This window comes from Stegostoma tigrinum, unplaced genomic scaffold, assembly GCF_030684315.1.
Source record: "Stegostoma tigrinum isolate sSteTig4 unplaced genomic scaffold, sSteTig4.hap1 scaffold_127, whole genome shotgun sequence".
NCBI lineage: Eukaryota > Metazoa > Chordata > Chondrichthyes > Orectolobiformes > Stegostomatidae > Stegostoma > Stegostoma tigrinum.
The window spans coordinates 11,782-34,576 of record NW_026728075.1 but is presented as its reverse complement, the minus strand read 5'-3'; the positions used below and the strand labels follow the sequence as shown (position 1 = coordinate 34,576).

Sequence of the window (22,795 nt, the reverse complement as noted above, 5' to 3'; positions counted from 1 at the left end):
ACAATGCTGCAATTATGTATGAATTATTATCTTGTATTATCAGTACAGGACTCCCTCAATGCTTCCTCCATTACACTGAGGTCTATCGTTTATATAGGCTCCAACAAACCTGCTCTTATTTAACGGGCCAGGCATTGCTTCACTTGTACAGATTTTGTCAAGTCCTGCTGATGTTTCTGGGAGGACTTTTTCTGACACCTCAGAATTGACCCCTGACAATGTTGCATTCCCCCCTCACTTATGACTGCACCTGAGCTGCATAACCTCGGTGCTAACCTCCTAATTATGTAGCACCAATGAATTCTAAGCTCCTAAAATGAGAGACTGCCTCAGTATTGACCCTCTGTTACTAATGCACTAAGTCAGAACAACCCTCCAGCAATGTGACCCTGCCTCAGAACTGACACTGAGAATGAGGCACTCCTTCAGCACTGCATCTCTAATCATACATTACATTGAGACATTCCTTGTGTACTGACCCTTTGAACAATCAGGCATTCCCTCAGTACTGACAGTCTGACGATTGTGCACTCCCTCGGTACTGGACCTCTGATAATGAGGCACTCCCGTAGTACTGACGTCTCGTAGACCTGTAACACCTCAGCCCTTATGCTCTGACAGTGTTTCAATACCTCAGTACTGACCCTCTGACAACGGGTCAGTGCCTCAGAACTGCCCCCCTGACAATAAGGGAAACCGTCATATTGACCCACTGCTTCTGAGGCCCTCCCTCCACACTGACCTCCCAGTGCAAAACTATTTCAGTACTGGCCCTTGAAATGTGAACAACTTCCTTAATTCTGTCCCCCTTAAATGGCAGCACTCCCTCAGCACTGACCCTTTGACAATAACGCACTCCCACATTTTTGACCCTGTGACGATGAGGCACTCCCTAACCCCTGATGCTCAGACAGCGCTTCAATACTTCAGTACTGATACTCTGGCAATGAGGCACTCTGTCAGGACTGACCCCAGGATAGAACTGTAATATGTCACAACTGACTTGATAATTGTTTAGCAGCCTCTCAGTCTGACCCCACTACAATGAGGAACTGGATCAGTATGGACCGCCTCTGACAAATGCGCTCCATCAGAACTAAACCTCTCACAAAGAGGGACTGCCTCAAGACAATGCTGTGATTGAGTCAATCCCTTAGCCCTGAATCTCTGATCATGTGGCTCTGTCTCAGCTCTGTCACCATTACCTTGAGACTTACCCTCCGTAATGTTTCTCTAACAATGAGGCACTTCCTCAACACTGACCATCCAGCATGGAGTCACTGCCTCAGCACGGACCACTTGACAACGAGACACTGGTTAAGAACTGACCTGCTCACAGAGCTGCAATACCTCAGTACTGACCCCCTCATCAAGGGACACTATCTGAATTCTGACACCTGCATTATGAGGCACTGCCTCAGCGTTCACCCTCTGACAAACTCCTGACGACCCCCTGTAAAGACTGACAGTCTCCCTGGACGTCCTATAAATACTGACAGTCTCTCCTGGACTCACAATGAACACTGACACACTCCGCAGGGGCTCTTTGTAAATACCCACACACACACACACACACACACACACACACACATACACAGGGACACCCTGTAAATACTGACACACACACACAACCTGTGACACCCTGTAAATATTGACACACGACCTGGTAATCCCCTGTCAAGACCAACAGAGTCCCTGGGGACACACTGTAAATATTGACACATCTGTGTGACCCCCTGGAAATACTGACAAAGCCCCTGAAATCACCTGTAAAACTGACACACTCCGTGGGACCCCCTGTAAACATTGACACAGTCCCAGCAAATCCTGAAAATACTGACAGTCCCTGGGACCCTCTGCAAAGACTGGCGCATTTCCCGGGGCCCCCTTTAAATACTGAAAAATTCCCGCGACCTACAGGGGTTCAGGGACTGTGTCAGTATTGACAGGGGCTCTTGGTGAGAGTGTCAGTATTTACAGGGTGTTGCGGGGAAGTTGTAATTATTTACAGGTGCTCCCGGGAGTGTGTCAGTAGTTGCAGGCGGTCCCATAGAGGGTCAGTATTTACAGGGCGTCTCAGGGATTGTGTCAGGATTGACAGGGAGACTTGGGGAGAGCGTCAGCAGTTACAGGGGGGGCCCGTGGACTTTGTTTTTTCAGCGGGTGTTAGGGAGAGCTACAGTATTTCAAGGTGGTCCCAGGGAGTGTGCCAGTGTTTACAGGGATTCCAGGGGAGTGTGCCAGTATGCACCGAGCCCCTATAAATTCTGACACGCTCCGCAGGACTCCCTGTAAATACTGACATAGTACCTGAGAATCCCTGAAAATGCCACCACACTCCCAGGGACCCTCTGTAAACGCTGACACATTTCCCAGGGCCCGCTTTATACACTGAAAAATTCCCTCAGCCTCCTCTGTATACTGACACACATACCCGGACCCTTGTACGTATAGACACACTCTACGCAACTAACCACAAATACTGGGATATCCCGTAAATACCGACACACACCTCACGACACACTGTAACTACTGTCACATTCCCTGGAATCCGCTGTAAATACTGAGAAACTCCCTGGGGCTGCATGTAAATACGGACACATTTCCCAGGGACCCCTCCAAACACGAACACATTCCCCGGGACTTCACCGAAACACTGACACATTCCACGGAACCCCCGTAAACACTGATAAACTCCCAGGACCCCCTGGAAATAATTACACATTCCCCATTCCCCCTGTAAATACCGATACACACCCCGGAACTCCCGAAAACACTGACACACTCCACCCCCTGTAAATACCGATACTCTCCCTGGGACACCCTGCAAATGCTGATGCAATCACCGGGACCCCTGTAAATTCTGTCACACTCCTCGGGAAGCCCTCTAAATACTGACACATTCCCTAGACACCCTTTAAATACTGGCAACGTCCCAGAGAACCCCTGAAAATACTGCCACACTCCCCAGGACCCTTTGTAAATACTGATATATTCCCCGAGACCAGCTGCAAATATTGACACATTCCCTGTCCCCGCTATCAGTACTGAGAAACTCCCTGGGACTCCCTGTATAGAATGACACATTTCCCAGGGTCCCCTCTAAACACTGACACATTCCCCAGGAGCTCCTCGAAATACTGACACATGGCCCCAGATCCCTGTACAGACAACCTCCCTGCGACCCACTGTAAATCTTGACATACTCCCTGAGACCCCCTGGAAATACCGACACACCACCCCTCCCCGGACCCCCTGGAAATACCAAAACACTGTAGGGATTCTCTGATTCTATTCGATAATGCACTTGTCCTGTGAATGAACAAATAAAGAAACCTGGTGAAGCCGCCAAACAGCATAGCCAGCAAGTGATAGATACAGCAAAGTGATCCCACCATCAATGGATCAAATCTGAGCTCTGCAGTCCTGCCACATCTTGTCATTTACTGCGGTGCACAATTAAACAACTGATTGGACGTGAAGACTCCACACATATCCCCATCCTCAATGATGGAAGAGCCCAGCACATCAGTGCAAAAGATAAGGCTGAAGTATTCATAGTAATCTTCAGCCAGAAGGGCCAAGTGGATGATTCATCTCGGGCTCCGCCAGCATCACAGATACCAGTCTTCAGTAAATTCAATTCACCCCACGTGATGTCAGGAAACACTTGGAGACACTGGATACTGCAAAGGTCACAGGCTCTGACAATATTCTGGCAATCATACTGAAGACTTGTGCTCCAGAACGTGCCGCTCCCCGTGCCAAGCTGTTGCAGTGCAGTTTCAACACTGGTATCTACCCGACAATGTGGACTGCCCCATCAAACTGCCCCATCAGGCTGTACTCAATCATCAGGAAAGTGATAGAAGGTGTCAGTAACATTGTTATCAAGCAGCACCTGCTCAGCGACGGCCAGTTTGGGTTACGTCAGGGCAGCTCAGCTCCTGACCTCATTACAGCCTTGGTTCAAACATGGACAATACAGCTGCATTCCAGAGGGGAAGTGAGAGCTCCAGCCTTTTACAACAAGACTACATTTGACCAAGTGTGGCATCAAGAAGCCCGAGCAAAACTGGACTCAATGGGTGTAAGGGGACAAATTCTCCACTTGCTGGAGTCATACCTGGCACGCAGGAAAATGAATGATCTTATTGGAGGTCAGATATCTTAGCTCCAGGGGATCCCTGCAGGAGTTTCTCGTGGCAGTGTCTGAGATATAACCATCTTCAGCTGCTTCATCAATGAACTTGCGTTTATCACAAGGCCAGAAGTTGGGATGTTCCTGATGATTGCACAATGTTCAGCATCATTCATGATTCCTCAGATCCTAAAGCAGTCCTTGTCCAAATGCAACTAGATCTGGGCAATACCCAGGCTTGGTCAGACAAGTGGAAGTTACATTCACACCACAGAAATACCAGGCAATAACCGTCACCAACAAGAGACAACCCCCTCCTTGACAAACAATTTGTTACATTCACTGCATCCCACACTGTCACCGTCGTGGGGGTGAACTTTGAACAAAAACTGAACCAGACTCACCAGATAAACACAGTGACTATAAGAGCAGGTCAGAGGTGAGGAATGCTGCGGCGATGAACTCACCTCCTGATTCCCCAAAATGTGTCCACTGTCTGCAAGGCATAAGTCAGGACTGTGATGGAACGCTCCCCATTTACCAGGATGGCTGCATCTGTGACAACATGCAAGAAGCTTGACTCCATCCAGGACAAAGCAGCCCAGTTGACTGACACGATATCGACAATCATCCACTCCCTCCACCACCAATGATGAGCGGCCTCAGCAGCACTGTGTACGATCTGCAAGATGCATGGCAGAAATTCGCCAAAGCTCCTCATGCAGCACCTTCCAAACCCATGACAGCTTCCATCTCGAAGGACAAGGGCATCAAGTACACGGGAACACCTCCTTCTATCCCACTCCAAGCCACTCGTGATTCTGACTTCGAAATATATCCGGAATCCTTCACTGCGACTGTTCAAAAGATGGGAATTCCCTCCCTCATGGCACTGTGGGGGCAACCCACAGCAGGTGAACTACAGCGGTTCGAGAAGGCAGCTCACCACCAACATCTCCAGGGCAATTAGGGATGGGCAATAAATGCTGGACCAGTCAGTGACACACACATCCAACAAATAATTGAAGAAACAAACTCTTATTAATTTCACAGTGATTTTTCACAGTCTCACAGCCAGCCATGCCTCATATACACACATCTTAGTGACAATGTGGTGACCGTAACCAGACCCACAGTGAGCCTGGGCTCATCCACACTCCTCCCAGTCACATTTCTGATTTGAAAAATACACCTTTTTCACAAGAAATCTCTTTGTATATGTACAATGTCACAACTGCAGTTGCGTTCTGTCCAGCTGCATATCAAATAAACAAATAAAGCATTGGACTTTGGCTCCACCCAATGAACCAAAGACCTCTCTTAGACATACAACAAAAATATTTACATACATGTGAGACACGGGGAGGGTCCGATAACTGAATGGACCCTCATTTACCTTCAGCAGGAAAACCTCAGACAGTGGTCCTTCCCGACTGTGCCTCGGCAACAGCAGCCCCATCGTCCCAGTTATGCCCCAAGCTTTTAGTGCATCAGTGGTAGCAGGACGGCCAACCCCTCACTCTTTCCCAGTGGGGTCTACATGTTAATTACTCCGGGAAGCGTTTCTGTATGAGCCTGGCCTGATCTACACATCTCCCAGGAACTATATGGTAACTGTAAACAGTCTTAAAGTGAGCCCGATTGATTCACCCTCCTATCAGTAACTTGCCAATGATTATTGCCTGTTTCATAATCAGTCCAGTCTCATCTACTCTTCCTCTGAGTGAATCCTTTCTGTCCTCTTCCATTCAGCCCGTGCCTTGGAGAATACAGCCAGATTCCCCTTATGGCTGCATTTCATTCTCCTCACTGTCTCGGTGCTGCCACATACATCACCTGTCTCTCCATTTCCCTCTGTAATAGTTCTTGTGAAACCCAACCCCCTCCCCGCCCCACCTTCCAGCTGCAATGTTGGAATATCACCACATTGGGCATTGCCATTAGTGCTCCAGCTCATTCATATTTCTTCACAAAACAGAAACACAACTCATCAACAAGAGTAAGTGGCAGGCAAATGAGATACATCAGACATCTAAAAGCAGTTTGTTGTTGAAAAGTGGAACTAACTTTAATTTGTATGTGTACAATAGAATCAGGAAGAATAATACATATGTAGCATGCAACTCATTTCACTGAACACATTTGTGCAAATAAATAATATCTCTGCAGTTCAACCAATTCCAACAGCACAACATTAGAGACAGAACATTTGGAAATGATACAGAAATTTCAGATACTAATGATTTAAAGAGGAGTACAGATTAAGATCGGGGAAACTGAACATGGTGTACAACAAAAATCCATTTCGCAATTGGAATGCCTCATTCAGGCAATTACATCTCTCTCCCTCAGTCTCAAATGGTCTTCTTCCCATTCGATTTTCTTCCACTCTCTGGGCCACCCCCAATAAGCAGTTCCCTTCCCTCCCCAGTTTAGCCTCATGCCTTCCTTTGCACTGGTATGTAATGGTACCTTTCTAGTACGTTTGATTTTCGATGAACACACCGCACTGGTTTGTGACCAGGTCGGCCAGTTGAACCTCACAGAATATGAATTGCCTGATTGGTCCATATTAACAGCCCAAATCAGGGAGCCCTGGCTGACAGATAAGTCGTGTGAGGGTCAGAGATGCTGACACCCTGGCAACTATCTCTGAATGAGGCAGTGCTAAAGTTGAAGACAGTTCATTTGTAAATAAAAGTTGAATTGGAGATCGACACTGGCCTCAGTGTATTTAAAATACATCTCCAGCACTGGGTTTGAATATTATTGTTGTCCTTTTGTTATCAAACATCTCTGTGTGCAGTGATCAGCAGGGTACATGGAGATGTGGGAACAGGATTGTTTAGATTCCCTACAGTGTGGAAACAGGCCCTTTGGCCCAACAAGTGCACACCAAACCTTGGAGCATCCCACCCAGACCCACGCCCCTGAACACAATGGGCAATTTAGCATGGCCAATCCACCTAGCGTGCACCTCTTTGGACTGTGGGAGGAGACCGGAGCACCTGGAGGAAACCCACGCAGACACAGGGACAAGGTGCAAATTCCACACAAACAGTTGCCTGAGGCCGGAATTGAACCTGAGTCCCCAGTGCTGTGAAGCTGCAGTGCTTACCACTGAGCCACCGTGCCGCCCCACATCATGTTGCTTTTGCACAAACTTTGACAAAGAGGAAAGGCCACTGATAATGGCAGATGCTGGAGAATCCAAAATAACAAAGTGTGGAGCTGGATGAACACAGCAGGCCAAGCAGCATCTCAGGAGCACAAAAGCTGACATTTCAGGCCTAGACCCTTCATCAGAGAGGGGGATGGGAGAGGGAAGTGGAATAAATAGGGAGAGGGGGGGATGCGGACCGAAGATGGAGAGAAAACAAGATAGGTAGAGAGGAGAGTACAGGTGAGGAGGTAGGGAGGGGATAGGTCAGTCCAGGGAAGACGGACAAGTCAAGGAGGCAGGATGAGGTGGTAGGTAGGAAATGGAGGTGTGGCTTGAGGTGGGAGGAAGGGATGGGTGAGAGGAACAACAGGTTAGGGAGGCGGAGACAGGCTGGGCTGGTTTTGTGATGCAGTTGCGGGAGGGGAAGAACTGGGCTGGTTTTGGGATGCAGTTGGGGAGGGGGAGATTTTGAAGCTTGTGAAGTCCACATTGAAACCATTGGGTTGCAGGGTTCCCAAGCGGATGAGGAGTTGCTGTCCTTGCAACCTTCGGGTGGCATTATTGTGGCACTGCAGGAGGCCCATGATGGACATGTCGTCTCAGGAATGGGAGGGGGAGTTAAAATGGTTCGCGACTGGGAGGTGCAGTTGTTTGTTGCGAACCGAGCGGAGGTGTTCTGCAAAGCGGTCCCCAAGCCTCCGCTTGGTTTCCTCAACGCACAGCAGGTCAGGAGTGAGGGGGCAGGTCACTGTGAGGGGGGTCAGGACTGCAGGGGCAACTCACTGTAAGCGGGTCAGCACGGAGGGGTAGGTCGCTCTGAGGGGGTCAGGACAGAGGGGGGAGGTCGCTGTGAGCGGGTCAAGACTGAGGTGGCAAGTCGCTGTGAGTGGGTGAGGACTGAGGGGGCAAGTCGCTGTGAGTGGGTAAGGACGGAGAGGGCAAGTCCCTGTGATTGGGACAGGACTGAAGGGGCGTGTCGCTGTGACCGGGTCAGGACTGCAGGGGCTAGTCACTGTGAGCGGGTCAGACCTGCAGGGGCTAGTCAGTGTGAGCGGGTCAGGACTGCAGGGGCTAGTCAGTGTGAGCGGGTCAGGACTGCAGGGGCAGGTCGCTGCGAGCGGGTCAGGACGGAGGGGACAATTCGCTGTGAGCATCTCACTGAGGCACTGTATCCCAGTTCCCTCGGTCACGGCATCCCAGTTCCCTCGGTCACGGCATCCCAGTTCCCTCGGTCACGGCATCCCATTTCACTCGGTCACGGCAACCCATTTCACTCGGTCACGGCAACCCATTTCACTCGGTCACGGCATCCCATTTCACTCGGTCACGGCATCCATGCTGCGTGGTCCATGCTATGTATAAATGTGGCATAAAATCCTTACTTGGATGTTCATTTCTTCTTGTAATAACATGTGGCATCATTAGCATCCTTAATCACTTGCATTTAATCGGAAAGCCTGGTACAAACACCAGATAACATGATAGTCCGAACAGAATGCATTTTCCAATGCTTTAAACATATAGTCATGTGTGTCTCAGTGAATAAAAATCCTCCTCATTTTACCCCAATTATATCTCATAATAAAGGGAGTCTGTCTGAAAGTCGTCTCATCCGAGGGAAAACAGACTTGCTCCAGGAAAGCTGCTAAAATATATCAAGAAAAATACATATGAAATGATTCTAGAAATTTCTGCAACACAAAGATCAAAGGAAACAACAGTTTGATGAACACACTGTTAAGTGTTGCACTTACACATCACATTTTGGAAAACAAACCACATTGATTTTCTACTTTATATAAAAAAATTGTTCCAAGTCTTCATTATGCAGCACTGCAGTGAACTGAAAAGGTGTAGACTTTTAACCTGCATAGAAAGTATGTGCAGAAGTTAAAACAAACAAAAAAAAGCCACTTCTGTCCTAAAAAGACAATATTATATTACAAAAGGCCAGGGAAGTTGGAGAATGCAGCATCATGCTTCCTGCAGAGATCAAGTTTTGTCTGTGTTGTAAAAAACAACAGAACTGTGGGCACTGTAAATCAGCAACAAAAGCAGAAGTTGCTCGAAAAGCTCAGCAGGTCTGGCAGCATCAGTGAAGAGTGAGATCTGAGGAAGGGTCACAGGACGCGAAACATTAACTCTGACATTGTCTACGTCATAGTGAGTTATGTCTATTGCTTCAGCAAAATCGAACAAACTCTGAATGAAAATCAATGCTCAAGAAATATCCAAAACATCCGCTGTCCCCGTTGTGGCTTCCTCTACATTGGGGAAACGATGCAGAGGCTTGTGGGCCGCTTTTCAGAACACCTACGCTCAGTTTGCAATAAACAACTGCACCTCCCAGTCACGAACCATTTCAACTCCCCCTCCCATTCCTGAGAGGACACGTCCAACCTGGGCCTCCTGCAGTGCCATAAAGACGCCACCCGAAGGTTGCAGGAACAGCAACTCATATTCTGCTTGGGAACCCTGCAGCCCAATGGTATCAGTGTGGATTTCACAAGCTTCCAAATCTCCTGTCCTCCCACTGCATCCCAAAACCAGCCCAGCTCGTCCCCGCCTCCCTGACCTATTCTTCTTCTCACCCATCCCCCCTCCCACCTCATGCCGCACCCCTATTTCCCTTCATCCCGCTCCCTTGACCTGTCCGGCCTCCCCAGACTGACCTATCCCCTCCCTGCCTCCCTACCCATACTCTCCTCTCCTCCATCCATCTTCCATCCGCCTCCCCCTCTCTCCCTATTTATTCCAGAACCCGCACCCCCTCCCCATTTTCTGAAGAAGGTTCTCGGCCCGAAACATCAGCTTTTGTGCTCCTCAGATGCTGCTTGGCCTGCTGTCTTCATCCAGTTCCACACGGTGTTATCTCGCATTCTCCAGCATCTGCAGTTCCCATTATCTCTCCAAAACAAAGGCTGCTGTCTTTCAAAACCCAATCTCATATTTTGCAGATAGTCCTTACCCTGAAAGAATACCCAATATGTATAAAGAGGAAAACTGGAGGTGAAACCATTCAAAAAATTTTTATTGGCACAACAAATGTTCAAACTGTAAAAGCAGGTTAAGCACCTGGATATAAGGAAACTTTAAACAGACACTTACAGCCAACAAATGTGAGAAATATCCATTTCTTGCTGGATTACCAATTTTGCTGTTGGGAAAATAGGCCTCGGTTTAGCAATGTAAATTCAAACAAGATAGCCCCCTCTCAGAACTCAACACTCACAGTCGTAGAGTTCTGTTTTCACAGGTTGGCGTATAATAGCATCAAGCACAATACACCAAATCTTCTTTGGTACCTTTTCCTTCCATAAAACTGCTTTTAGTAGATGCGCACTGAATTCATTTTATACACGTTGAACAGTTGGTAACTTCAAGAGGCCAGTTCCAGCACTTTGACTTGCATCTGCTTCATCATCAAAACAGAACAAAATAAAGACCCACTCCTTGTAAGTCACGTTTTCCATTTTTAGTGACAAGGTGAAGTGCGAGAACTGCTCACTTATGTTCAAACCTCCTAAGTATGTACCTATATATTTCAATTCTGTGAAATATGTGGAATGAGTTCGAGAGAAGGATTAATTTTCTTGTGCTGGGAGAGAGCTGGGACAGATAAAATAGGTTGAATGGCCTCCTCCCATGCTAAAAATGTCCATAACTGTTCTTGGCCCTGCTAAATTGAAGTGGCCATCCTTTCATTGTGACTGTGAGACGCAGCATGTTACGATCAATGGCACCATGAAGAAATCCTTTGTTATTAATGAATTTTTCAGCACTCGGCATTCTTCCGAAGTCAAATGTTCGACATATACCTGTTGCGCTGACTTGGTTCCAAACAGTTATAATGTGGAGGTGCTGGTGTTGGACTAGGATAGACAAAGTCAGAGCTCACATGACATCAGGTTATAATCTGACAGGTTTATTTGAAATCACACAAGCTTTCGGAGTGCAGTCCCTTCATCAGGTGCGGTCAGGGAGGAAAACACACAGACACACAATTGATAAGCAGACAGATCAAAACATCCTACAACTGGTGTGAGTGGAGTGTCAGATAATAAGTCTTCATCCAGGATGTTTGTTTGTTTGCAGATATTTTGTTGAAGAAACACACAGCTTGTAGTTACAGTCAGTGTGGTAGCTTATAAATTCTTGCTTTTGAAATAAATGTTAAAACTCTAAGACAGATTCTGAACACAAGCCTCTAAACTACAAGTCAGAGTCTGACCTGAGATGTCACCTTTTGTACATTCCTGTTGCGCTGCCTGATTATCATGACAACACAGCACTGACATTGACTTTATAAACGCTTTACTTGCCTCTAACACTCTTGGTCACCTGTATAGAGTTATTATCTGACACTCCACTCACGCCAATTCTATGATCATTTGATCTCTCTGCTGATAAGCTGTGTCTCTCTGTGGTCACCTCACTAACTGCACCTGATGAAGGGGCTGCACTCCAAAAGCTTGTGTGATTTCAAATGAACCTGTTGGACGACAAGCTGGTGTCATGTGACTTCTGACTTCAAACACTTATAGAATGTGTTTTCAATCCTATCGTGACTTGACAATAAGTCAACTTCTTAAAATTTAGAAAATGAGAATGTCAAGTGAAGTATGTCTAACCTTGAGCATTTAAAAAAGTAAATATTACAACCAGAGTATAGTCAGACATTAAAGACAGAAGGAATGATTGAATCGACTGTGTCTGACACCACACAATTCATCCCCCCGATGGAAGAAAGGTTGGCTGCGTTCTCTTTCTTCATGAACATCCAGCTAATACCACCTTACCACTGCTTGTTTTATTCATCTGGTGTTCCATCTAACTCCTTGCAGTCTTGGTCAAACCTTCATGTAATTTATTTAAATTTTCAATGAAATAAATTTAACTTTATATTCCACAATTTTAACATTTCCTTTTCAGGTTTGAACAGTTCAGTTCGTACAGTGCACATGTTGTGTTAATAATTGGAGAACATGGTGGAAAAATCAAGATATATTGACAAGTAAACAAATGGCTAACTTCTGTTTCCTTGTCAGTAATGCCTTTTGAACAGAACATAAAGTTGCGCAACTATGTAGAGATAACAATTTCAAACTGGGAAGACCACTTTGTGGTCCCCACACCAATCTCTATTCACTACCTACTGATTGCATTACTCCGCCTTGGCAACAATGTAATATTACGCTTGTCTCAGCACAACCTTGGCATCTTGTTTATCCCATGATGAACGTCCAACAACACATTCATGCAATCCCTCAAGCTGTCTCTTTACATCTTTTCAATCCTGCCTACCTGTCTCTTGTCTTGGCTCATTAGCAGTGAAACCTTCATCTGGAACTACTTCACTTCTGGACCCGACAATTCCAATGCATTCCCTGTTGGAGTCCCACATTTGCCCATTGAAAACTTGACGTCATCTAAAACTCCACTGCCCGAGTATCACCTTGAACCAAATCCTATTCTCTGTACTTTCTACCTGACTGATACTATTGACGGTAATTTTATTAAATTCTCATTTTTGTTTCCAAATCGTTCCTTGGCTATGCCTATGGCTATTTTGGTAATCTCCACCAGTCCAACCATACTTCAGGATATCTGCACTCGTCTAATTATGTCCTCTTGCCCACTCTTGATTTCAAACGGCCCACTACTAGTTGCCAAACATTTAATTGTGTCGGCTTCAAACCCAACAAGAGACATCCTACACCTTCAGCGAGCAAACTCACATCCAGAACCTCAACCCGAGCAACAAATCTTCTCAAAACTCGCTAACTTCCTACACCTCTTAGCCTCTGTACGTTTCCTCTTTTCAGGCACTTTTTAAAACAATCCTCTTTCATCAAGCTCTTGATCGTCAGAACTAAGAACTTAATAAGGCTCAGTTGTATTCTGGGATCGTGAATACTCCTTTCAGACGCCTTCAAAGTTTCCCTCCATGAAAGAGATTTTATAAGTGGTTGAAGTCATTGCCAAGCAGAGGGGGACGAATTGGGGAGTTACTTCAAAGAGCTATGATATGCCAAATGACCTCCTTCCACACTGGCCAACTCTGATTCTACAAAAACAAAAATGATTTTCAGACTTGGGAAGATCCCTCAAAAATGTCACATCTAACCAGCTTATGGGCAGAGTCGAGCTGCTGAGATGATAGACCAGGATTTAGGGGTGCCAGGAGTGATAATATGCTGAACACAATCAAATTTTGAGGTTGTAGAATGATGTGGTCTTCGGCATTTTTGACACTTGAACCATTTTCCTTCCTTTCCACAGAACAAGTCAAATAGCGGCAGCACAATGTTGCATGGCCGCTCAAGCTTGCTCCACCGTCGATGATGATTATGGCTGGTCTTCCACATCAATTAAACTTTTGCTCATATCTCATCCTCTGCTCAAAACATCGATCTATTCACGTGTAGTATCCCTCTCGCTAACTTAATGAGAATTCATTCCAATCACTGAAGTCCTAACGCTGACCCACCCCAGGTCAAAAAATTCAGCTGAGATCAGGAACTGATCTCGCCTGTATGGCTGAGCTGGCTTTTAAAAAGTTTGCCAGTGAGAGAGTCTCAGTGAGAAACATTCATTAAAAAAAATAATTGCATGGATTGCTCTCCAATCCTAAACTCTATTCAAATTCAGTTGGCTGAACGGTTGGTTTTTGATGCAGACTGATGCCCTGCAGAGAGGGCTCAATTGCCATACCAGTGAGCTTACCACAAAGGGTCTTCGCCTCAACTGCTCTACTTGACTGAGGCGTGGTGATCTTCAGGTTAAATCATAACCAGTTGTCTCTCTCTAAGGAGTCGCCAAATGGCGTGCTAAGACTTTACCTTTAACCCTGATAACATGGCAACAAGCAGATAACTCAGCTGATGTCACTGACTAATAGAATCCTCAACTATACTAATATTAACGATGTGATATCATCAGAAGGCATGCTCAACTAAGTTTTAATTTGCAAATTAAGTTAACAACCATTCAATCAATATTACTGAAGTACTCATATTACTGATCGTCTCGATACAACATTGTGGTTACATCTGTTCATGAGTGAAGTGTAATGTAATTGCACTTACTGTGGTTTTATCAATGTGATCCTGCAATGAGTCAATAAGCAGGTCACCCACAGGTTGCCAATCAGTGTGGACCCCCTCAGCTGTTATCACATGAGCCTCAAGATCATCCAGAGCTTTCTGCAGTTCTTGAAGTTTCTCCAACGCCTTTTCCACCTGTTTCTGCCAGTTGCTCGCACGGGTTTTCAATTGCTCCCAATTTTCCTTCACTTCTGTTGACTGTTTGCGGACAGCTTTGGCAATTCTCTGGGCTCTCTCTTCCGGGGTAGGTTCTGGAAATATGAAATGCAAATAATTTATCAACTATTCATGATTTTGATCGATAGATTTTCTTTCTAAACCCCTTTCCTTTAAAAGGTCTCTCTGGACTTTCTCCTGAAATTGGGATATATATTATAAGACTGAAGCACATCAATGATAAATTCTGTAATCAGCTAGCAGGTCGTCGAGTCATTAACAGAGAATCACAGAGAACCAATACAAAGCCAAATAAAATTCCGCAGATATTTGAAATTTGTCACTACCAAGGAAGCTTTAAAAAAGGAAAAGGATTACTGACTAAATGGGTACAATTCTCAACAAAAGATTTGAAAAATCCTTTCAGTGTATCTTTCGTAGCTATGAGACAAACATCCAACACAAACCAACTTTCATCTTTCAGGACTGGCAAGTTAGAATGATAAACCCAAAGTCTACCCTGCACAGTTCTCTCTAGAACTCATTTAATGAGGTTGTTGAGAGATCTAGAGATACCAAAGTGCGCAGCTGGATGAACACAGCAGGCCAAGCAGCATCTGAGGAGCACCAAAGCTGACATGTTGGGCCGAGACCTTTCATCAGAAAAGGGGGAGGGGGAGAGAGTTCTGAAATAAATAGCGAGAGAGGGGGAGGCGGATCAAAGATGGATAGAGGAGAAGTTAGGTGGAGAGGAGACAGACAACTTAAAGAGGTGGGGATGGAGCCAGTCGAGGTGAGTGTAGGTGGGGAGGTAGGGAGGGGATAGGTCAGTCCGGGGAGGACGAACAGGTCTCGGGGGCGGGAAGAGGTTAGGAGGTAGGAAATGGGGGTGGGGTTTGAGGTTGCAGGATGGGATAGGTGGGCTGGTTTTGGATGCAGCCGAGGGGAGTGTGCAGCGGATCAGGGAGTCACCTGAGGGTGGTGGGAAAAACGTCTTTGGTGGTGGGGTCGGATTGCAGATGGCAGAAGGGTCGGAGGATGAGGCATTGAATCTGGAGGTTGGTGGGGTTGTACGTGAGGGCGAGGAGGACACTGTTTTGGTAGTTATTATGGGGAGCGAGTGTGAGGGATGAGGTGTGGGAAATGCGGGTGACACGGTCGAGGGCGTTTTTGACCACTGAGGAGGGGCAAGTTCCGGTCCTTGAACAACCCTCAACAGTTTCTCTTTCAATTCCTCCCACTTCCTACAGACAAACGGGGTGGCCAGGGTAGCCACATGGGCCCAAATGATGCCTGCCTCTTTGGAGGTTACATGGAACGCTCCCTCTTCCGTACCTACACTGGCCCTCAACCCCACCTCTTCCTCCGTTACATCGATGGCCGTATCGGCACCGCTTGTGTTCCCACAAGGGGCTCGAACAGTTCATCCACTTCACCAACACCTTCCTCCCGAACTTCAAGTTCACCTGGACAATCTCTGATACCTCTCTCTCCCTCCTGGACCTCTCTATTTCCAACCACTGAGAAACAAATATCCATTTCAAGTCCACCAATTCCCACAGCTACCAAGATTACACCTCCTCCCACCATATTCCTGCAACAATTCATCCCCTATTCCCCATTCCTTTGCCTCTGCATCTGCACTCACAGGATGAGGTATTCTATTCCAGTATATCTCAGATGTCCTCATTTTTTAAGGACCACAACTTGCCCCGCTCTGTGTTTGATAACGCCCTCGACCGTGTCTCCAGCATTTCCTGCAACAAATCCCTCTCACCCCACCCCGCAACAACAACCAAAACAAAGTCTCCCTCGTCCTAACGTACCACCCCACCAACCTCCGGATCCAACGCATCATCCTTCGAAACTTTCAGATTCTCTGGGAGGCTACGGAGGAGGTGGCGGAGCCTTTGGCCTTGATCTTTGAATCCTCATTGTCTACAGGTTTCGTACCAGAAGGCTGGAGGGTTGCAAAAGTTGTGCCCTTGTTCAAAGAGGGCAGTAGAGATGACCCAGGTAATTATAAACCCAGTGAGCCTTCCGTCTGTTGCAGGAAAAGTTTTGGAAAGGATTATAAGAGAGAGGATTTATAATCATCGAGCAAGCACCAATTTGATGGGAGATCGTCAACATGGATTTGTCAAGGGCAGGTCGTGTCTCACAAGCCTCATTGAGCAATTTTGGAAGGTGACCAAGCATGTGGATGAGGGTCGGGCAGTTGACGTGGTGGACATGGACTTCAGTAAAGCCTTCGATAAGGTTCCACATGGTAGGCTATTGGAGAAAACATGGAGACATGGGATTGAGGGAGATTTAGCAGGTTGGATTAGAAACTGGCTTTGGCTAAGGCGGCAACCAGTGGTGCTTGATAGAAAATATTCAGCCTGGAGTCTGGTTACCAGTGATGTGTCTCAAGGATCTATTTTGGGACCACTGCTGTTGGTCATTTTCATAAATGACTTGGACGGAGGCATTGGTAGATGGGTTAGGAAGTTTGCAGCTGACACTAAAGTCAGTGGAGTGGTGGACAATGTGGAAGAATGTTGCAGGTTACAGGTAGACTTTGGATGAACTGCAGAATTGGGCGGAAAGGTGGCAGATGGAGTTCAATGCAGATAAATGTGAGGTGATTCACTTTGGGATGAATAATAAGAAGGCAGAATATTGGGTCAATGGAAAGATTCTTGGTCGTGTTGCTGTGCAGAGGGTGTCCATCTATGTCGATCCCTGAAAATTGCCATCCAGGTTGATAGTGCTGTGAAGAAGGCTTACGGTCTTTTAGGTTTTATTGGCAGAGGGATTGAGATCCAGAGCTGTGATGTCATGTTGCAACTGTCCAAAAAGCTGGTGCGGTCTCATTTGGAATATTGCGTACAGTTCTGGTCGCCCCATTACAGGAAGGATGTGGAAGCATTGGAAAAGGTGCAGAGGAGATGTTGCCTGGTCTGGAGCGAAGGTCTTCTGAAGAAAGGCTGAGGGACTTGGGTCTGTACTCATTGGAGAGAAGGTGGTTCAGAGGGGATTTAATAGAGACATACAAGATGATCAGTGGATGAGATCGGGTGGACAGTGAGGGTCTTTTTCCGAGGATGATGACATCAGCTTGTATGAGGGGGCACAGCTAAACAGTGAGGGGTAATAGATTTGAGATAGATGTCAGAGGCAGGTTCTTTACTCAGAGAGTGGTAAGGATGTGGAACCCCCTGCCTGCCAATGCAGTTAGCTGAGCCACATTAGGGGCATTTCAACAGTCCTTGGATAAGCATATGGATGATAATGGGATCGTGTCGGGGGGATGGGCTTAGATTAGTTCACTGGTCCATCCACATCATTGCAACGGGCAAAAAAGCACACCGTTGTCTCTACTTCCCAGGATGCTAAGGCAATTCCGTGTGTCCACAAGGGCAACTTTCACTGATGTACCACAGAAAGCATCCTATCTGGATGCATATCACAGCACGGTTCCTCTAGCAAAACAATCCCTAATTATTATGCTCCTGCCCTGCTTCTTCGAGGCAGAATTGGTTCTGCTTTGTCATAACTATATTGGGAGAAAATCCACGCTCAGTCTAAGTTAATTCTTCCAACAATTCAGATACCATGGAAGACTGAGCAATTAGTTGGTGTGTGTGTGAGAGAGAGAAAGAGAGAGAGAGACAAAGCCAGAGAGGTTGCCGGGTGGGGGGGGGGGGGGTGGGTGGAGGGAGACAGAGAGAGAGAGAGCGAGAGAGAGCGCGAGAGAGACAGAGAGAGCGCGAGAGAGACAGAGAGAGCGCGAGAGAGACAGAGAGAGCACGAGAGAGAGCGTGAGACAGAGAGAGACCGTGAGAGAGAGAGAGAGAGAGACAGACAGACAAACAGAATAGGCTACAGAATGTGAGAGTGTGTGCGCGCCTGCATCAGACAGTGAGAGAGATGTTGCTGAGGTGGAGATAGTTGAGAGTGTCCATCACCAACAATCTCTCCTGGTCCACCCAGATCGTCGCAATGGGCAAAAGCGCACACTAATGTCTCCATTTCCCCAGCAGGCTAAGGTAATTCGGTGTGTCCACAAGGTCAACTTTCATTTATGTACCAGAGAAAGCATCCTATCTGGATGCATGTCACGGCATGGTTTGGCAACAGCTCTTCCTAAGACCACAAGAAACTACAGAGTCATGAACACAGCATAGTCCATCATGCAAACCAGCCTTCCATTCATTGATTCCACCTATACTTCCTGCTGCCTCGGGAAAGAAACTGACATAATCAAAGGCCCTTCTCACCCACCAATTACACTCTCTTCTCCCTTTTTCTGAAGGGAAGGTGTCAACAAGTTTGTATACATGTGTGAAAAGATTCAAGAACAGCTTCTTCACCGCTGTTATTGGACATCTGAACAGGACACTGAAAAGCTGAAATCTAATTTTGATCTCGCTTTCTGTGCATCTTCTCTGTAGCTGTCACTATGTTCCATTTCACTAATGCGCCTTGTATGGTATGATCTGTCTATACTGCATGCAGAAGAAAACTTTGCACTGTACTTGGGCACATGTGACAATGATGACTCAAATCAAATTGACTGTGTGCAAGAGAGAGGTGAGCATATGATTGTGTTCAAGAGTGCAAAGACAGTGCATGAAAGCGTGAGTGTGCGCATGACAGAATGTGTGTGCCAGTGACTGTGCTCAAGAGTGTGTGAAAGACAGTTAGCACAAGAAGGGAGTGTTACAGCATGCATGAGGGAGTGAGAGTGTCTCTAAGAGTGAGTGAGCTTGACAGCAAGCGAATTTGCAAGCGTAAGTGTGTGAGGGAGAGATTTGTGGTAGTGTGTGTGTACTTGAGAGTGAGAGCATTGGCAAAAGATCCTGCGACAGTGCATGCAAGTGTGCCACAGAATGTGTGCAAGACCGTGTACGACTGTGTGGCGGTATGGACTGTGAATGAGTGAGAATGTGACAGAGTGTGTTTGAGAGAGACTGTGTTCCTGACTTTTTTTTTGTGTGTAGTGTGTTTGTGCATGAGGGACAGGATATGCATGTGCAACATAGTGTGACTGTGAACTTCTGTTTGTGCCTGTGAGTGAAGTGATGGGGGAGAACAGGGAGAGGAGAGATAAAGACTGAGAGAGAGAGGGAGCATGAGAGAGAGATGAGATGAGGAATTAGAAATGATGAGTGGTCAATACCTGGAGGAAAAAAAGAACAGCGTCTGAGCGTTAAGAGAAGCCGCTGGATCTGATATGGAGGCTATTGTTTTGTTGATTGTACTGAATGAAAAGCAAGTGTCACCTCTCAGTGTCAGGGGACAGGAGATGTGCATTAGAGAAGGAGATATAGTCAGCCTTGTTAGAGACAGCAGACACATTGCAAATGCATAGAAACTGACATTAAAGCTTTCTTGTCAATATGTAAAGAGGTGAGACAAATATGACGAGTTAATATTGTACCTTTGCGCTCAGTAAAATCATAGAATCATGAATCAGAGAATCCATACTGTGTGGAAACAGATCCGTCAGCCCAACATGTCCACACTGCCCCTCACAGCATCCCACCCAGACCCATCCACCTATAACTCACCTAACCTACACATCACTGAACACCTTGGGAAAATTTAGCATGGCCAATCCACTGACCTTGCACATCTTTTGACTGTGGGAGGAAACTCGAGCACCCGGAGAAAACCCATGCAGGCACATGGAGAATGTGCCAACTCCACACAGAAAGTCACCAAAGGGTGGAATTGAGACAGCAGTGTTAACCAGAGCCACTGTGCTCTATATTATGCTCATTAAGCTGCAAGCATTTTTTTTTAAACGCAAGGAAACGTACCATCGTCACATAATCCAAGTGGTTTCAATCTTCTGTCAGCTTTGAGAACTTTATCCATATCCACAAGGGCAAGGTGATGTTAATGGTGAGAGACCGGTTAGTATGCAGCAGCTCACCATGCAAAAAATTAACGGCACTTTCATTGCTTTTTTCCTAGGGGCGTAACAGAAAGACAAGAACATGAAAAAATCCTGAAATCTTTCTCCAATTTCAATCTCCAAGGGACCATCCATTCCTCAAAAGTCATAACCAAACTGAACGTGGGCCTCCTGCAGTGCCACAAATGATGCCAAACGAAGGTTGCAGGAACAGCAACTCATATTCCGCTTGGGAACCCTGCAGCTCAATGGTATCAATGTGGATTTCACAAGCTTTAAAATCTCCTCTCCCCCCACTGCATCCCAAAACCAGCCCAGTTCGTCCCCGACCCCCCTAAACTGTTCTTCCTCTAACCTATCTCCTCCTCCCACCTCAAGACGCACCTCCATTTCCGACGTACTAAACTCATCCTGCCCTCTTGACCTGTCCGTCCCCCCTGGGCTGACTTATCTGCTCCCTACCTCCCCACCTATACTCTCGTCTGCAGTTTCCATCCTGGCCTTTTTAAGTCGCGTGTCTCCTCCCCACCGATCTTCTCCTCTGACCGTCTTCGATCCGCCTCCCCCTCGCTCCCTATTTATTTCAGAACCCTCTCCCTATTCCCCTTTTCTGATGAAGGGTCTCGACTCGAAACGTCAGCTTTTGTGCTCCTAAGATGCTGCTTGGCCTGCTGTGTTCATCCAGCTCCACACTTGGTTCTCAGAGGGAGTGGTGAAAGCTGGTAAAATTACAACATTTGTGAGGCATCTGGAAGGGGATATGAATGAGGGGGGTTAAGATGGCTATGTAGCAAACGCAGGAAAATGGGACTGGATTAATTAGGATATCTGGTTGACATGGACAAGTTGGACCAAAGGGTCCATTTCTATATTCTACAGCTCGATGACTCTGACTTTATTTGGTAAGTTGGATTCAGAATGGGCTGAGTTGGCAGGAAGCAGAAGGTTATGGTTGATCCATGTTTCGTGACTGAAAGTCTGTGTCCAGTGAGGCTCTCCAGGGATTATTGTTCGAGCGCTCACTGCTGTGCTATATCAGAATGATTTAGACTTAAATGTTTCGAGGGGTGATCACTAAGTTTGTGAAACATATGAAAATTGCTGAGATGGTAACTTGTGATGAGGAGAGCCCAGGATTGCAGGGTGATGTAAACAGGCAGGTCAGATTGATTTGTGTGGCAAATGGAAATTAATCTGAACACATACGAGGTGGCGCACTTGCGAACTACACACAAGGCAAGGGAATTCACCAAAATCCATCAACAGCATTTTCCAACTCACAACCACTTCCATTTAGAGGGACAAGGGCAAAAGTAAGATAGGATTCCTGTGTGACAACCCTGCATTTCGCTCTGTCATGACATTGAGAGTACCCACAGCACATAGGCAACAGCTGTTCAAGAACTAAGCTCCCACTACCTTCTCTCTACTCGCATAATTGAATTCTGTTAACTAAATCGTAGAACTCTGTTTTTGGAACACTAATTGGGCCATCGTTATTAAATCGAAAATTATTGAAAATGCTTCAGAACTTGGAATTTGCCTGTGAAGGCAGGCTTTTGTTTTTAAAACTCTTCCATTCAAATTAAAATGCAACACACACTCACAACGCATTGCTGCAGCAGCCAGGACATTATATTTCAAATCCTGGAGTAAAAGAAGGCTCCACAACCGATTGGAATCAGCTCAATGCTGCAGCCCAATGACCCACCGGTATACTTGAATTTTTTGAAACAGCATAGCCTGGGTTAGAGATCGTTTCAAGTCTTGACAGACCACCAAAACTGCCTGCAACATCAAGTTAATGTACCTTGGCTCGTTCTAGAAATGTAACGCATCATCTTTGAATTCATTTCCGAGATGTTGACATCACTGGGCCTAGTTGCCCTCGAGAAAGTCAGGATGAGCTAGCTTCTTGAAACACTGCAGTCAATTTTGTGCAACTAGATTCACAAACCTGTTAGGAAGTCAGTTTCATGATTTTAACCATGAAGGAACTGAGATATATTTCAGTTTCAGGATCATCAGTAGCTTGAATAGGAACATCCTGCTGATGGGTCCCCATTTACCTATCGTTCTTGTCCTTCTAGTTACCAAATATCATCGTTTAAGACGACATGGCCAATAGAAATAGGTCCTTTGACCTGATCCTCCATCCAATAGGATAATGGTTCATGTCACACTCTGCATACCCATTTTGTTGTCCTTTCACCGTCACCCTTGAACCCCCAAAACTTGCCAAGAATGCATTTATCTCAGTCCTATGCGTGCTTTCGGACTTCTCCATCATAGATATCTATTGGCCAGGAGTTCCAAAGACA

The 22,795-nt window shown here is 46.3% G+C and overlaps 1 protein-coding gene across 2 annotated transcripts in view; it reads right to left on the bottom strand.

Annotated features, from left to right (window-relative positions):
• The window catches only part of LOC132207708 (utrophin-like), a 427,430-nt gene extending 406,966 nt beyond the window's left edge, over positions 1-20,464 (bottom strand). Inside the window, exons 1-3 of one of the 2 annotated variants that reach the window (XM_059643605.1) lie at positions 20,377-20,464; positions 14,395-14,661; positions 8,998-9,173 (exon numbers count right to left, since the gene is read on the bottom strand). In XM_059643605.1, coding sequence (XP_059499588.1) covers positions 9,166-9,173; positions 14,395-14,661; positions 20,377-20,434 — 333 coding nt within the window. In that variant the 5' untranslated portion in view covers positions 20,435-20,464 and the 3' untranslated portion in view covers positions 8,998-9,165. Of the gene's footprint in view, positions 1-8,997; positions 9,174-14,392; positions 14,662-20,376 lie in introns of those variants that run through there. The other variant, XM_059643604.1, reaches the window with a different exon arrangement.
• Positions 20,465-22,795: the final 2,331 nt, after the last annotated feature.